The following is a 17,952-nucleotide window of genomic DNA, read 5'->3' as shown; positions in this document are numbered from 1 at the left end:
TAGAGGAGTGAAGCTTTTTAAGTCTTTATTAAGTTTGAGTCTGATTTTGTGAAACTTATTTTTGGCTTTACCCCAGTTAAAATTGTCATAACTATTCTTTTTACATGAAATATTTAATTTCAAAGGTATAATTGGGGGGGATTCTAAAGTAAAATTCTAGATGTATGGAAATACTTTTAATAGTTTTTGTTAGTTATTACAGAAGTCACATTTTTTCCCTTAAATTCTCTCTGGAGAGAGATTTTTTCCAGATAGCCATAGGCTTTCATTTGAGAAAGACTGGAAATAGAAATTAGTATTGCAGTGATTTTGGGTGTGGGGGGCTGGGAGGGGATGTCAACCATTAGGGTGAGAGTTGCAGCAGTTGAGGAGAGTTCATATTTTTAATGGCTCATGATCATCTCTGCATAGCATCTGTGGTTTTTTTTCCTAATCTGTGAGATTTTATTGAGGTGTAATTTATAATTCAGTGATAGGCACATTTAATTTTTTTTTGTGTGTGTGACCCCCATGGGTAGATCTAGAGGGCATTTTGCTAAGTAAGATAAGTCAGACAGAGAAAAACAGATACCATATGATCTCACTTATGTGTAGAATCTGAAAAAATAAGACAAAATGAAAATAGACTCTTAGATACAGAGAGCAAATGTGTGGTTGCCAGAAGGGAAGGAGTTGGAGGGTTGAATAGATGAAAGGGATCAGGAGATGCAGACTCCCGGTTATTAAAAGAAAAGCCTCGAAATGTAACGTGCAGTGTAAGGAATGTGGAATAATGTTGGAATAACTTTGTGTGGTGACAGATGGTTACTAGGCTCACCACTAGTCATCATTTCAAAATGGACGTAAATATCAAAGCACTGGTACACCCGAGACTAACACGATCGTGTGTGTCAGCAAGTGTGTGTGTGTGTGTAGCCCTCATGCCTGTCAGGACACAGAACACAGCCATCAGCCTGGAGGGTTCTCTCTAGCTGCTCTGTACTCTGTCCCTGCCTCTTCCCCAAACCCCAGGGCCACAGTTCTAGATTCTTGTGATGGAGATGAGCTTGCCTCTCCCAGAGCTCCATATGAATAGTCACTCACTGTGTAATCTCGGGTGTCTGCAGTGCTATCTTGAAGTTCATCTGTTTTGTTGTATGGATGACTAGTTTGTTCATTTCAAAAAATGCTGGTATTCCGTCGTGTGAATATATTTCCGCTTGTTTATCCAGGCTTGTTAATGGCAATGTGTTTCTGTTTTTTATCTGTTATGAATACAGTTACTCTGATCATGTGAATATGTGTGAATATGTTTCCATTTCTCTGGGGTAAATACTCAGGAGTGGAATTCCTGGGTCATATGATAAGAGTTTAACTAGATACTGCCAAATAGTAATACTTTTCCAAAGTGGTTAAATGTTACATTCCCACCAGCAGTGTATTAAATTTCTAGTGCCACACATCCTCACCAGCGTTAGGAATTATAGTTCTGTTTGCACTTCAGCCATTCTGGATGGTGTCTGTTGATAGCTCATTTTGGTTTTAATTTCTATTTCTTTGATGTTTAGTGATGTGGAGGTTTTTTCATGGGCTTATTGACCAGTCATAGATTTTCGTCTGTAAATTGTTTGCTTGATTTTGCCCATTTTTGTTTTTGGATTGTCTGTTGTTGAACTGTAGAAGTTCTCTATATATCCTGGGTTTAAGTCTTCTGTGAGACACACACACACACGGTAAGTGTGTTCTCCACGTCTTGGCCTTGACTCTTAATTTTCTTCTTACTATCTTTTGATGAGTGAAAGTTTTTGCTTTTGATAAAAAGTCTAGTTTGTGGACTTTTAATTCAGTAGTTAATTGCTTTCTGTTCCTGTCTAGAAAATTCTTCCTCCAAGGGCTCACAAATATGTTCTATTTAGAAGTTTTAAGTTGTTAGCAGTGAAGTTTTGTGTCTGTAGTTTGTCATGCACACTTTGTGGTGATGCGACGGAGGGCTGACCTTCTCTCTTGCCCCCATGGTTACTCTGCACCACTTGCTGAAGACTTTCCTTGCCCATGAATTCCTTTGGAGCCTTTGTTGACAGGCAGTTGACTGTGTGTATGTGTGCCTCTGGGAGTTTCTGTTTTGTTCACTAACCTGTCCACCCTTGCTCCAGTGCCACACTGCCATGGTTATGTCTGTGCTAGAGCATACTGCAGAGCAGACTCTGCTCTCTGTCTACTGGATGGAGTAGACAGCGTTTCCTGAAGTCTTCTGTCTGGAAGGACCGCCCCCTTCTGGTCCTTCAGCTGAGAGGGCTGGCTTTTGTCATTGCTGGGTTTCTGGCATCTTTTGCTGCAAGTCTGTGATGCAGAGGCAGAAAGCGCCCTCCGGGATCAGTGTTGGGCCTCGTATCTCGAGGCCCCGTCCTGTCTGCCTTCTTTGCCTGTCAGTGTGCGGTCTTTTTCTTAGCTGTGCTGACATCTTTCTTAAATGTTGACAAGTTTACATCACTTCTCCTTTTGCCTCAGAGGTAGGAATTTCTTTTTTTTTCCCCCCTCACCTTTGGCTGTTTATGCTGAAGTGCCCATGGACCCTTCGAGGCCTGTCTCTTCTGCCCACTTACTCAGGATGCTGAGGTGTGCTGTGGCTCCCTGAGCTCAGGACCGTCCCTGCACCTCCGTTCCGGCCTCACTCCATCCTGTGCGCCAGCGGCCGTTCCTCCCAGCCATGCGTGGCTGAGTCAGGGCAGCAGCTGTTCCTCTGGAGTGGTTTTCGCAAGATCATCTCTTCAGTGTGTCAGGAACAGAACTCTTCCTGGTCAGTCCGATGTGCAGACTACAGAGTGGGAGGCGGTCCAGACCCACCTGCCTTCTGTGATTGGTGGTCCTGCCCTCATGCCTCTCAGCCCCAGCGTTGTCACTTCTGGACTTGAACTTGGTGAGGACCTCCTCAGCTCGGCACCAGCTGGCTTTCAGTTCAGAACCATCTTGTCTTTCCATGTCTTTTCTGTTGCTTCTTCATGAATCTCCTCCCATCAGACCCGTCTTCTTGCTGTTCTCATAACAAGCCCCACGTTTTTGCTTGTGTCATTAATATGCTGCTCCTCCTGGCATAAGTGTGCTCTCGTGTGTGCGTGTGTTTGTGTGTACACATGTACACAGAGGGCACTTTAGCAGAAAGAATGTGTGTTTCCGTCAAGCACATCCCAGTTTTACCTCTTGCTGTGTGGCGTAGGATAAGTTACTTCACTTCTCTGAGCCTTAGTTCTACAGTTTGTAAACCTGGAAAAACACTTTTCTCACAGGACGTGTCAGGTGATGTGAAAGTTCCTGAAGCCACAGAACTCAAATAAAATATGTGTTTCCTTTCTTTGTTTCTGTAGTTAAAAGTTGAAGCTGAGGGCCAAGTCATTTCTCCTCATCTTTGTGTCATCACCGGGACACAGCGTGTTGAGAACATGGAAGAGACTTGTTAGTGGGTTTAGTTGGTTAAGGAAACATCTGACTACTTCCCGTGCAGCCTGTGCTGTGTTAAATGTTGGGCTTGCTAATTATTGGGCAAGATGGCCCCAAGCACAGTCCTTAAGGCCCAGTGCGGCGCCCAGGTGTGCTCCTTGATTCTGTAGCTCTGGAGGCGGGCACGGTTTAGCCTGGGCCGCATGAGGCATGAGCGGGAATTCCTGGGGAAAGGGGTGCTGGTACTTGATCCTTTTTATAACAACTTTATTTAGGTGTAATTTGCATACCATAAGATTTCACCCACTTAAAATGTCAATTTACAGTTTGTAACCATCACCACAATCCAAATCTAGACTGTTGCCATCACTCCAGAAAGATTCCTTGTGCCCATCTGCGAGCTTGATGCGGAAAGAGGAGTATGAGCGGGCGAGCAGGACTCCTGGGAGGAAGGCGAGTCCCAGCGCAGGGAGGCGTGCGGCCCAGGCCGGGGCGAGCTGCGCTCCTTCCTGCTCCCATGGTTTCGCTCTCCGCTCTTCAGACCTCAGTTTCCCCACCTGTGATATATAACCGATAGGCTGGTGGCATCTTAGCTCCCTTTAAACTCTCATCCCTTTGGTTAAGAAAAGAATGTATTAAAAAAAAAAACAAAAAACCCAGCCGTCAGGACCCATGAAGTAAAATCAGAGAATTAGAGTGACAGCGATGCTTACAGTTCCTTTGATGAAATTTCTCATTTAATGTTTTTCCTGCTTAGGCAAGTAGTAATGTATACTCTACTGGTAGAAAACTGATGAAATGTAAACAAGTGAAAAGATCACTTACAACCTTTTAATTCAGAGATAATTGTTACTAAAGTTCCCTTGTTCTTACATTTTTTGTGTGCTTATATATTTATTTAAAGTTGATACTGTGCTGTAAATTGCTTTCCTCAGACTATTAAATATTGTCAAAAACAATTTTTATGAGACTAAAAAAACATGGCCTGTTCATTAGAAAAACGTGATAATAGCAGTAAATTGATAGATGGGCATGGTAAGGCTCCAAATAAAAGAAAATCTTTCTCTTCCTCCTCTTTTACAACTTCGGAGACTTAACAATGGTTTACTATGTCAGAGATGGCTTGTGTGTGACTTTACATTCCATTATTTGGATCAAGCCTAATTTAACATGTCTTTTATTGATAGCCATTTAGATTTTGCTGTCTTTGCTTTCACAGTGCTAAAATGATTATTTTCATGTACATATCTTTGAATGCTTATAAAAGGATGTCTGAAGGATAAGTTCCTAAAAAGAGGAATTCTTAGATCAAAGAGAGCACATTTAAAATTTTGATAGATTTTGCCAAGTTGCTTTTCAGAAAAGACTGCTGGTTTATACTTCAGCTGTTGGTGGATATTCTCCCTTAGTGGATATTCACACCTTTACCAGCACTTGGTATATTATAGACCCTTTTTATTCTTTGCCAGTCTGATATAAAATTTCTAACTTACCATTTATGTTCTTAAAATTGCAATTGTACTTGAATGTTATTTTCATGTGGATATTACTCACTTTCCTGTGAACTGCTTCACATTCTTGCTATGTTGAAATTTTCATTGATTTGTGAGAACTCTGCTTTTTAGGAAAGTCCGCTATCGTAATTTACATTTTCTTTTCACATTTGCTTGTCTTTTGACTTTGTTTATGGTCAGATTTATCAGTTATCACTTGTGTTTGTGTGTTTTTAAAATTTCAAAATCACCTTCAGTTCAGTTCAGTCGCTCAGTCATGTCCGGCTATTTGCGACTCCATGAATTGCAGCACACCAGGCCCCCCCATCCATCACCAACTCCCGGAGTTCACTCACACTCACGTCCATCGAGTCAGTGATGCCATCCAGGCATCTCATCCTCTGTCGTCCCCTTCTCCTGCCCACAATCCCTCCCAGCATCAGTCTTTTCCAATGAGTCAACTCTTCGCATGAGGTGGCCAAAGTACTGGAGTTTCAGCTTTAGCATCATTCCTTCCAAAGAAATCCCAGGACTGATCTCCTTCAGAATGGACTGGTTGGATCTCCTTGCAGTGCAAGGGACTCTCAAGAGTCTCCTCCAACACCACAGTTCAAAAGCATCCATTCTTCAGCGCTCAGCTTTCTTCACAGTCCAACTCTCATATCCATACATGACCACTGGGAAAACCATAGCCTAGACTAGACGGACCTTTGTTGGCAAAGTGATGTCTCTGCTTTTCAGTATGTTATCTAGGTTGGTCATAACTTTCCTTCCAAGGAGTAAGCGTCTTTTAATTTCATGGCTGCAATCACCGTCTGCAGTGATTTTGGAGCCCCAAAAATAAAGTCTGACACTGTTTCCACTGTTTCCCCATCTATTTCCCATGAAGTGGTGGGACCAGATGCCATGATCTTCGTTTTCTGAATGTTGAGCTTTAAGCCAACTTTTTCACTCTCCTCTTTTACTTTCATCAAGAGGCTTTTTAGCTCCTCTTCACTTTGTGCCTTAAATCAGTGCAAAGAGAAACAAGTGATTCTGGTAGTTTTTCAGATGAATATTATAAAAACATTAAAGAGGAGTAAGAACTAACACAATTCACTTTTGAACATGGTACTTAAACTGTGTACCGTTGTCTAATGAAGAAGAAAAATGTGAACAGATCTTGAGCTTTTCTTACATTTGTACCTTTTTATTATTTCTTAAAAAATTTTATTATTGAAATATAGCTGGATTACAAAGTTGTGTTAATTATTGCTGTGCAGCACCGTGGTTCAGTCATACACATATACACACACATAAATATTCTTTTTCATACTTTCCATCCTGGTTTATCACATGATATTGAGTACAGTTCCCTGTGCTACACAGTAGAACCTTGTTATTTATCCACATTTGTCCTTTGTGGTGTCCATTCTAGCAAAACTGTTCTGTGTATATAGTTTAGGAATGAGCAAATGAGGTTCTTCCTTTGTTAGCTGTATCAACACATGGATTGTCTGATGCCGTATGTAACTGTAGCTAATGGTCTGTACCTGTGTGAGTCACTGCATCTGTCACTGTTTTGTAAATTTTACTAACGATACTGAACTATTCATGTGTAGTTATATAAAGAGTCTTGTTATTCATGGTTGTTTGCTCATAACTTAAGAAAAATTAAGGTTTTCTGTTGGATAGCAATCAAAATGAAACCCCTTACAGCAGCGGGCTCTTTTTAGGAGAAACTCTGTCCTACCTTGATGTCCTGTGTCCTTTCATTTGGTTAATTTTCCTCACACTTGAAGATCCAGTGCTTTCAGCTGTTTGAGAACTGACGTGCATGTGTGAGGCACGAATGCAACTTAAGATGACAAAACCAGCAACGGTTCTTGAGCTGTGCATCTGTCTGCTGCCCCTGGGCACTGGTGGCCACCAGGTGACCGTGATGCTCTGTCTCCCGCAGGTGTGATGGATAGGTGACCGGGAAGCCCTGCTTGCTGTCATCAGGGAGGCAGCATGACCGAGTGCTTCCTGCCCCCCACCAGCAGCCCCAGTGAGCACCGCAGGGTGGAGCATGGCGGCGGGCTCACCCGCACCCCCAGCTCCGAGGAGATCAGCCCCACCAAGTTTCCCGGGCTGTACCGCACGGGCGAGCCCTCACCCCCCCACGACAGCCTCCACGAGCCTCCCGACGTAGTGTCTGACGATGAGAAGGACCATGGGAAGAAGAAAGGAAAGTTCAAGAAAAAGGAAAAAAGGAGTAAGTGCCGTTTCCTCTGTGTGTGGCTTTATTCTAGATAAATATCTGCTCTAGTCCCGTGTACCTGCCATCCTATATCCAGGGACTCCTGCTTTATATTTTCTTTTCAGGGTCTCAGTTTTTGTATTTTAGGGTCTTACTGTAGCAAGTGAAAAGACGGAATTTTCAGAAGTGGTCAAGTTTTCTGGTGGAGGTTTCTTAAGTTGGTTTTTTAAAATAATGTATGAAAAATAAATGTTGAAATTTTGTGCTTATGGAGTCTCACTGTCTTGGTGAGGTTGTGTAGGCCAGTTGGGGCACATGGTGAAAGATAGTGTATTTGTTTTCTTAAGCAGATGCCACGACACGCCCATATGGGATTCCTGTTCTGTAGGGAGGGTGATAGCTTTTTATTATTGGGTTGGCTGAAAAGTTCAGGTTTTCCTGTACGATGTTACAGAAAAACTCAGATGAACTTTTTGGCCACCCAATATCATGTTCTTTTGCCATTCTGGTTGGTGTGGAGTTCGTGGTATTTTAACTAGAGGGAAATTTATGCAGTACCTTTAGTCTCTATTATAGAATCTCTATTATTAATTTCTATTTTAGCTTGTAAGATATTAGGGTAAAGAATAGAACAGGAGAGTTTTAGATGCTTTTAAAAAAACCCCAAAACAAGGAAGCCAAACTAGGCCAGCTCTGATAGTGAGTAGCTGTCAGTGTGAAACCCAGGCTTCTGACTCAGGGGCATGGCCGACACTCAAGGTTAGGGGTTTCCTGGTCAGTCCTTCCCAGAGGAGGCTCCATCCCTGCTGCTGCCCCAGAAGGAACTTACCAGCCAGAGACCCGGGAGCCAGGTGCGGTGGGGAGGAAAAGAGCACCTACACAGTCCTGCCTCTCCAATTGTTAACTGGAGACGGCTTCAGATTCCAGGAACCAAATAGAAAAACCTAAGCTAAGAGAAGTGTAGGTTGAGGATGTTCTTCCGACTGTGCAGGAATGTTGTGTGTGATGGTGGGATTCTTTCCAAATAATTTGAAATAATAAATGATTATTTACAGTAATTTGGTTTGTAAAAGTTCCTCTTGCACTTATGTATAAAATAAAACCAGTTGCAAGGGTAACTAGCTCTGGTCGCGTTGCCCTCTTGTGGTTGAGAGATGTCATAGCAACACCTTTCAGCCGAGATGAGTGGCTGGGAGAACAGGAGGGCTGGGCCACAGGTGGAAAGCTAGGTCGCCAAGGCCAGGTGACTCTTCTTTAGTCCTGTTTTAAACATAGAAAATGGACAGTCTGACATTCAGCAGACTGTGACTCATGCTTCCTGTGTTTCTTTGGCAGCTGAAGGCTATGCTGCCTTTCAGGAAGATAGTTCAGGGGATGAAGCCGAAAGTCCTTCCAAAATGAAGAGGTCCAAGGGGATCCATGTCTTCAAGAAGCCCAGCTTTTCTAAAAAGAAAGAGAAGGATTTTAAAATAAAAGAGAAACCCAAAGAGGAAAAACATAAAGAAGAAAAGCACAAAGAGGAGAAGCATAAAGAGAAGAAGTCAAAAGACTTGACAGCAGCCGACGTGGTTAAACAGTGGAAGGAGAAGAAGAAGAAGAAGAAGCCGATTCAGGAGCCAGAGGTGCCTCAGCTGGACGTCCCGAGCCTCAGGCCCATCTTCGGGGTCCCGCTGGCCGACGCGGTGGAGAGGACCATGATGTACGATGGCGTGCGGCTGCCCGCGGTCTTCCGGGAGTGCGTGGACTACGTGGAGAAGCACGGCATGAAGTGCGAGGGCATCTACAGGGTGTCAGGTGAGGGCCGCGCTGCTGGCTTCCAGTCGGCTTGCCTCTCTTTCACAGGAGTGAGCAGAATACTTGTGAGCAAGAGTGTGACCTGGGTCCTAAGCCTCATTCATGTCGTTGGTCCTTCAGTTGAACAAAGGCTCCACACTGTGTATGTGTGTGTGTGTGTGTGCGCACGCTGCCTTTTTACTCGATCCCCACACTCCCAATAGGAGGGCTCACGGCAGGTTGATTGTGCAGCGCCTGGCGTGTGTGGCCAGCACCCCTCACCTGGGCGCCCCCGAGAGGCTGGGTGCCGGGAGGAGGTCAGAGGGGAGGAAGGGCGTCTGGCGTCTGTGTCCAGGATGTGTCTTGGCCACGAGACACCATGACTGACGCTGTTGTGTGAGTTTTTCCTCAGTCCAGCTGAGGGATGGGCTGTTCTTGCTAAGTGTTTAGACCCCAGGGGTGGATTCCTCTAGGTCAGCTGTGACTCTGACATAATGTTAGTGAAGTCTAGGTTCCATTTTCTTACATTCCGTGTGTGTGAAAACTAACATCTCGTGCTTGGCAGGAGTGTGATTCCTATTGGGTGTCTAAAGTCAAACAAGACACGTGTGGTCCAAAATTGAGACTCTGTTCTTACAAAGCGGTGTGGCTTTGGTCTTGGTGCAGGATGCAAGTCCTAGCTGTGTGACATCCGTGCTGTCGCTCATCACCTTCCCATGACTGAGGCTGTAACGTGCATTGTTGCTCATGCATATTCATGATGAGTTAGATCATACACATTTAGAATAAAGAGACTAGATTTAGTTTTTCCATTTAATTGGTTCATGCACTTTTCTTGAAGGTAATTTGATATGCCTTTTCTTTGTTAAGAAAGGGCAGGCATGTTTGATAACTGGGGAGACTGTTATGTAGCCCACAGATGACATGTCGTTTAAGACTGTTTTGGCTAATATGCTGCTACTTTATAGAAAATAAGAAAATGAATTAGGCACTGAATTTTAACTTATAACTTCTTAGTTACATAAAATAAACATATTTAACTGAATGTAAAACTTGCCTTTTAAGAAAAATTAATGATGGATTTTTAAAGATCTACACAATACTAACGTAGCTGCTTCTCGCTCGTGATTTTGATAGGCATGAGGAAATTTCACTTTAGGTGAAAGCTTCTCTGAAGGCTCCTGCAGCGTTGTTCAGAGGGCTCTTTGGACTTTGTCCTGATTCTCTATGTTTGTGTCTTTTGGCGCTGGAGGTGTGGAGTGTCTGCTCTGTTCGACACTGAGCTGCTGCCCTGGTCCTTGGCTCCTTGGAGAGCGAGCACCCGCTTTGATCAGTTCTGTGTTTATCTGTGAGGCTCTGGCAGAATACTGCACTCAGCATTTGGGACTGCAGAACTGTGCCTGTGACTTTTCGAATACTAGTAGTATTGCTTTTTCATGGAGAACTTTGATTCACACTTATTCATGTCCAAGTTCTAGTTTTAGAATGAATCTCTTGTCATCTGCTCTTTCTGTACCTGAGACTTTGAAGTGTTCAGTTTTTAAAAGGAAAGCATTTTGTAACAATTTCTGAGTAACAGACTAAACACATATTCTAATTGTTCACTTGTGCCATTTTCTGGGCAGGCACTGCTGGGGCAAAATTACGTATCTACAAGGTATTCATGAGAGAGAGAGGAAGTTGTCAGGAATTTCGATTAAAGTTATCACTCACCATATTTTATTTAGAAAAGTAAGAAAATAGGAATTATTTTCTAACTTTTCCACCTCAAAATGAAGATTATAGCAAAATAAAATCCATATTATTATTTTGCTATTTGGAATTGCTGGGCGGGTTGGGGGGGGTTGTCAGTGCTGGATTAAGTTACTGATTTACTGTGATGCCATTAAAAGGTTTTGTAATGTTTACCATTACAATGTCAGCCTCAATTCATGGCTTGTTTTTAATAACTGGCCTAAAGTTTTTTTTTAATTGAAGTATAGTTGATGTACAATATTCTTTAAGTTTCAGAGATACAGCAGTGGTTCGCTACTTTTAAAGATTATACTCCATTCATAGTTGTGAAACACTGGCCGTGTTCCCTGTGCTGTACTGTGGAGTGTGTTTACTTTGCACATTAAGTTTGTGCCTCTTAGTTCCCCACCTCTAACTTAGTAGCCCTCAGGCTTCCTCTCCCCTCTGGTGACTACTGACTTGTTCTCTATGTCTGAGTCCTTTTCTTTTTTGTTACACTCACTGCTTTGTTTGTTTAGATTCCAGAAAGGAAGTACTTGTCTTTCTCTGACTTATTTCATGTAGCTTAACACCCTCCAGGTTGAGCCATGCTGTTGGCCAGTGGCAGGATTTCGTTCTTGTTTGTAGCTGAGTGGCATTCTGTTTGTAGCGTCACACCTTGGCCTGAAGTTTCAAGTATTGAAGACAGCGGAAGCTACTTTGTGCTCTCATGAGTGAGCAGTCAGTGTCGCTGAATTCTGTCTTAAATGCAGATTGGAGTAAAGACTTACATACTTAGTGTCTTAAAAACATTTATGTGTATTTCTTTCTGACCAGTAAGAAAAGCAAAACAATTTGATTTTAGTAACCCAGATTTCACTTTTTTTTTTGGTTCTAGCCCTGTTTTAGATTAAGAAAACATGTAAAGAATTTAAATGTAGAAATTAGGTATTAGGTATTATTAGAAATTAGGTATTTATTGGGGAATAATTTTCAGACACTTTGTTTAGATGGTGAGCTCACCTTTTCCATTTGATACAGTTTTTATTTATAAAAAAGTACTCACCCACACCTTTTTGCAGCGTGATTGTGTGTACTGAGTTGTATTTTATATTGTCAGTTTTGTGACTGGTTAGAAAAAGCAGTTGGCCACTCATGTAGAGGAAGGCTTACGCTGGAATTGTAGTTTAACTTTTGCCTACATGATCTTTAAAAACATATTTTCCCTTAATCGATTGGCATATTTGCTTAATGTTTCTGTGTTTGCTGTGATATTTGTTCTGAATATTGTTTTTCCATTATCATTTAGCGTTTGGCTAAATTCGTCCTCAGAGTGTAGCCTTCTCTCTTATTTACGGAGGAATTGTGTGAACAGTATGCAGACAGTTAACATGCCAGGTTGGCTTTTCCCATCTCCCCCAGGGGTAATGGTGGGCATGCTGGGGAAGAAAGCTGTGTATTTGATTTTTTTTTTTCCTTGACACTTTTATTTGTTCTGAATTTGAATGTTCTCAGGAATTAAATCCAAGGTGGATGAGCTGAAAGCAGCCTACGACAGAGAGGAGTCTCCAAACTTGGAAGAGTATGAACCGAACACGGTGGCCAGTTTGCTGAAGCAGTACCTGCGGGACCTGCCTGAGAACCTGCTGACCAAGGAGCTCCTGCCTCGCTTCGAGGAGGCGTGTGGCCGGAGCTCGGAGGCCGAGAAGGTGCAGGAGTTCCAGCGCCTGCTAGAAGAGCTGCCCGAGTGCAGCCGCCTTCTCATCTCCTGGCTCATCGTGCACATGGACCATGTTATTGCCAAGGAACTGGAAACGAAAATGAACATCCAGAACATTTCCATAGTGCTCAGCCCCACTGTCCAGGTACACGGCCTTCCTGGCACACATGTGGGCCCTTGGGGTTGGGGCGAGGGCGCTTCCTGTTGCCGAGTCTACACCAAGCAGTGGACCAGGGACAGTGGGCAAGGGCCTGGCCTGAGTGTTGCTGTTTTCTTTCACAGTGTGGATGGTGTTGACGTGAAAGGTGGTGAGCATGTTCACCTTTTAGCTGTGCCTGTGAAATCTGAGTATTGTTCAGGTTTGGGTGTAGGTCTATAAGCAGCTCCTGATGACAGTGACCTGTCCTTAGTGGAGGAGGAGCCTGGGTACCTGCAGTCCCAGTTCATCCGCAGAGTTTTAAGGATTTCAGTTACTCCATCAAATAGCATTACTGCTCAGTCATGTCACACAGACATAAAGACTCAGGCCTACGGGGGCCTAACATTATTCATTTGGTCAGGAACTTAACCTGAAGGTTTCAGTCATGAAGCTTATATAAATTATTTTATAGAATCTTAACCTGGGGAGGCATTTCAAGGAGGTGGGTGGAGATTCTTTATAACGTAAATTCCTGGTCTTCGTTTCCTGCTGCTCACTTGGTGCTGGCATAGAATGTGTGGTGAGTTCCTTTATTGGAGTTACAGATATTTCACTCTGGCCAGAAATAGAGGGCAGAATAATGAGGAGTTACAGTTTTTGTTTTAAGCCCTCTAGGTGAATACACCAGGTCACTTGTTGGTCACTGTTACCTATAACAATGTTTTTTCTTTCACTGAAGATTCCTTCATTGCTCATTGCTTACAGCTTGGAAACAAGATGTTTCTTAAATTTCCTGTTAGTTAAGTTTCAGAATTTGGTAAATGTTACATTATTACTTAGTATTTCTATAATAGGGATGGTGGTGTCACAGAAGATGCAGGTGTGTTGTCAAGAGTAACTTAGGGAGGAAACAGTTTCTTTTACTAGCTATTTAGCCACCTAACATCCTGGTGTCTTAGCCTCTGAGCTTTGGAGTTTCCTGGAAGGTGTTTGTCCCTGGAATTGGGGTTCCCATGCTCAGCCCAGCTCTATAGCCACAGGCTCGCCTGTTCCTCAGTTGATCCAGTCGCGTGTGTTAGAATGCCTCATAGTAACTGGAAAATAAAGAACATAGGATTTAAAAAATCACTTAATGCTCTAGTGCTGCTGCTGCTGCTGCTGCTGCTGCTGCTAAATCGCTTCAGTCGTGTTCAACTCTGTGCGAACCTATAGACAGCAGCCCACCAGGCTCTGCTGTCCCTGGGATTCTCCAGGCAAGAGCACTGGAATGGGTTGCCATTGCCATCTCCAATGCATGAAAGTGAAAAGTGAAGCCTGCAGCCTTTCAGGCTCCTCTGTCCATGGGATTTTCCAGGCAAGAGTACTGGAGTGGGTTGCCATTGCCTTCTCAGGCTCTAGTGCTAAAACAGAATAAATCAATGATAATCAGCCTCTGCATCCCTTTCTTGGCTTTTCCTCCAGTCCCTCATAGTGCTGAGTCTACCACTTAATCCATACTTTCTCATTCTCTTCTTTAAATTGGCCATTAAGTAGCAAAGCATGTCTTGTGACTCCTGAGGATTAAAGGACACAAACGAAATGATGATTTTAATAGTTTTCTTGTAAATCCTTTTTTTTTTTAGATTAGCAATCGTGTTCTCTATGTATTTTTCACACATGTGCAAGAGCTCTTTGGAAATGTGACACTGAAGCAAGTGACGAAGCCCCTGCGATGGTCTAACATGGCCACGATGCCCACACTCCCCGAGACACAGGAGAGCATCAAGGAGGAGATCCGGAGACAGGTGTGTGCCTGCCGCCCTCTGGCCCCCGAGCTGCCCTCGCGCTGACCCTGCGGGAAACGGATGTTGATGGCCCATGAGTCCCTGGCCCTTGAGCACTTCTGTGTGTGTGTAGCTTTCGGGCACGTTCTTCATGGCACACCAAGGCCAGAACTTCCCATGTGGTGCTGATTCATGCTCATTAAGTCAGGATATCATGGTACACAGAGCACAGGTTTGGAAATCAAAAGACCTGGCTTGAAATTCTTGCTCTGCTCCTGAGTGACCAAATTAGGCACATTGCTTAACCTCCTTAAGGCTTGGGGATTGCATTTAAAAGTAAGTCCTCTCCTAGGTTTGATCAGAAGATGACCTTAAATGAAATAATGCGTTAAAAATGTTCAGCAAGGTGCCAGGTATGTTTTAAGCAGTCCAAAAATGTTGCCTTATCTGAACAAGGCTGCATTTATTGGCCTTATTTTACAGATGAGAATAATGAAAGTTGGCAGAGGTAAATAACTTACTCTGTGTCACCTGGTTTATTACCAAGTTTTACAACCAGGATTTAACCCCAGATCCTGTGCTTTCCCACTGTCCTGAAATAGCGCTGGTCAGTTGTGTGCTTGGCAAGCCCAGTAAGAAACTCAAGACTAAGACATTTACTTACATTTGATTATTATTGCATCTTTTTGTTTGCATGTAACACATCAGATCCCTGCTTGCTCTTCTTCCCTGTCATTTCCAAGTTCCTGTTTCTTAGTAGTTGATATTGTTGGGGGAAGGGATGTGAATTGACTGCTGGGAACCAATGTGTGCTGATGGATTAGAACCTAGTGCTCAGGCAGAAAAACTAAGGATTTTTCGGTCATAGCCTTGAAAACACAATCTGTGCCATTATGTCATTTCTTTAATGATAATTGAAAAGTAGTCGATTTTGCATCTTTAGAAATGGCATGTGGCTTTAAGATGATAAGACGTGAAATCCTATTCAGTGTGTGGTGTATTACTTTCTAGGAGTTTCTTTTGAATTGTTTACATCGAGATCTGCAGGGCGGGATAAAGGATTTATCGAAAGAGGAGAGATTATGGGAAGTACAAAGAATTCTGACAGCCCTCAAGAGAAAACTGAGAGAAGCTAAAAGACAAGTAAGTAAATTTATTATTTTGGTATATCATGTTTGTGATGAAATGTAAAAAGAATGCATTAAAATCTTTTATATTCCATTCTAAGTTATCTTTTTTATGTATGAAAACAAATCCCTTTTGAAGGGAAGTTCCCTGATGGGAGATTTGTTCAAATGTTTCCAGTTCTGGATTATTGATCCTTCAGCTTGGTATCAGGGAAGTGTTTCCTTTAATTTAGGAAGTTGAGTTTTTGAATTACACTGTTTGACTAAAAGATGTCACTTTTGTTGTTTCTGGCTTGGTTGGACCGTGAACAGGTTTCCAGGGTGAGAAGCAATCCAGTGGTGATATATTTCAAAGGCTGCAGGGGAATTGGAGGCTTTACACATGGAGGTACCAAAGGTCAGGAGGGGTTTTCTTTTCCTGGAAACAGGCAGGTGACGTGTTCTGCCCGATGAGCTTGGGGTTTGCAAGCCAGACTGTTGGTCTCCCTCTGGCTTAGTGTGTTGCTTGGCACTGGGACTCTTGAGTGTCCTGGCCAGTCTGAGATTGAGGTCCCACATCTCTGCCCACGTGCAGATTCAATGAAAGGATCCAAGAGTACTTCCAAGGGACACAAGTTGGCATTTGTCTGATGGACCACGTGGTGCGTGGTGGTCACAGTTGTGGTTCTGCTGAGAGACCAGACAGTGCAGTGCTCTGGCTCGAGGGCTGGCGGTCTACATGGGCGTGGCAGTAGCTTTGTCAGAGAGGAAGCAGCAACGAGATGTCTGCCCTGCGCTCCAGGACCTGCAGATGCCCTCTGTGCATTTCCCTTTCTCCTTTTCCTCTGCCTACCAGATTATCTATCTTTTGCTTACAGTGCCTGTTTTTAATTACTCCCTTCATGACTTGGCCTGGAATCAGATTTTAGTGACAGACCAACCAGGCCTCGTGTGGTCATTGTCCACCCTTTGGTGTTACTCATCAGCCTTTAACACACAGTCTTGACCCTGATGGGTGTGGCTTCCTTTCTCTCGCTTCTGCATCTGTCTTGGATAAAGGAACTGTGACATAACAAACCAGAGCCAAGACAGAATGGGATGGCTTACCTCTGCTTTGCTAGTTTCTTGAAGCTGTCTTCATGTCTGCTTATTAATTCACAGAATGCTCTAAAGGCTCTGTCAAGTTGATTTCAACTTTGAGGAATAAATGACTTTTAAAGATTCATTATATTAACAGACTAAAAATAAGAAAATGATAAGAGCGTAACAGCAGATGCAGAAAAAGTATGTAGCAGAATTTGGCATTTATTTCTTGAAAAAAAAAAAAAAAACTCTTTATCTTTTCAGCCTGATAAACAGCATTTACAGAAAAAAACCTGTGATTTACATTGTGCTTCATGGTAAAAGTCTGAATGTTTTCTTCTGGGATTGATTGGGTATACAGGCAAGGATTTCTGCTCTTACTGCTTCTGTTCAACATTGTACTGGAGGTGTTTTAGCCAGTGCGGCAAAACAAGAAAAAAAAAGGCATATGAATTGGAGAGAAATTAGTCTTTATACACATATCATGTGATCGTCTCTATAAAATCTTAAGGAATCTATACAGAATTGAATATGTGAGTTTAGCAGTGCTGTAACATACAAGATCAGATATATATGTCTGTTGTATTCCTGTTATGTTTGCAGTGACTATGGGATCAGTTCAGTTCAGTTGCTCAGTCGTGTCCGACTCTTTGTGATCCCATGAATCACAGCACGCCAGGTCTCCCTGTCCATCACCAACTCTCGGAGTTCACTCAGACTTGCATCCATTGAGTCAGTGATGCCATCCAGCCATCTCATCCTCTGTCGTCCCCTTCTCCTCTTGCCCCCAATCCCTCCCAGCATCAGAGTCTTTTCCAATGAGTCAACTCTTCGCATGAGGTGGCCAAAGTACTGGAGTTTCAGCTTAAGCATCATTCCTTCCAAAGAACACCCAGGACTGATCTCCTTCAGAATGGACTGGTTGGATCTCCTTGCAGTGCAAGGGACTCTCAAGAGTCTTCTCCAACCCCACAATTCAAAAGCATCCATTCTTCAGCGCTCAGCTTTCTTCACAGTACAACTCTCACATCCATATATGACCACAGGAAAAACCACAGCCTTGACTAGATGGACCTTTGTTGGCAAAGTAATGTCTCTGCTTTTCAACATGCTATCTAGGTTGGTCATAACTTTTCTTCCAAGGAGTAAGCATCTTTTAATTTCATGGCTGCAGTCGCCATCTGCAGTGATTTTGGAGCCCAAAAAGATAAAGTCTGACACTGTTCCCACTGTTTCCCTATCCATTTCTCCTGAAGTGATGGGACCAGATGCCGTGATCTTCGTTTTCTGAATGTTGAGCTTTAAGCCAACTTTTTCACTCTCCTCTTTTCACTTTCATCCAGAGGCTTTTTAGTTCCTTTTCCCTTTGTGCCATTAGGGTGGTTTCATTTGCATATCTGAGGTTATTGATATTTCTCCCGGCAATCTTAATTCCAGCTTGTGCTTCTTCCAGCCTAGCGTTTCTCATGATGTACTCTGCATAGAAGTTAAATAAGCAGGGTGACAATATACAGCCTTGACGTACTC

At 43.1% G+C, this 17,952-nt stretch overlaps 1 protein-coding gene across 3 annotated transcripts in view; it reads left to right on the top strand.

Annotated features, from left to right (window-relative positions):
• Positions 1-17,952, top strand: part of RALBP1 (ralA binding protein 1) — a 45,118-nt gene that overhangs the window by 15,814 nt on the left and 11,352 nt on the right. For all 3 annotated transcript variants that reach the window (XM_040264627.1, XM_040264628.1, XM_040264629.1), the window contains exons 2-6: positions 6,847-7,143; positions 8,464-8,922; positions 12,130-12,479; positions 14,096-14,257; positions 15,248-15,379. In XM_040264627.1, the coding sequence (XP_040120561.1) occupies positions 6,900-7,143; positions 8,464-8,922; positions 12,130-12,479; positions 14,096-14,257; positions 15,248-15,379 (1,347 nt within the window). In that variant the 5' untranslated portion in view covers positions 6,847-6,899. The remainder of the gene's footprint in view (positions 1-6,846; positions 7,144-8,463; positions 8,923-12,129; positions 12,480-14,095; positions 14,258-15,247; positions 15,380-17,952) is intronic.

Source organism: Oryx dammah, unplaced genomic scaffold (assembly GCF_014754425.2).
Source record: "Oryx dammah isolate SB20612 unplaced genomic scaffold, SCBI_Odam_1.1 HiC_scaffold_22, whole genome shotgun sequence".
Classification (NCBI taxonomy): domain Eukaryota; kingdom Metazoa; phylum Chordata; class Mammalia; order Artiodactyla; family Bovidae; genus Oryx; species Oryx dammah.
The sequence above is the reverse complement of the archived record's forward strand: the minus strand, read 5'-3'. Positions and strand labels throughout refer to the sequence as shown.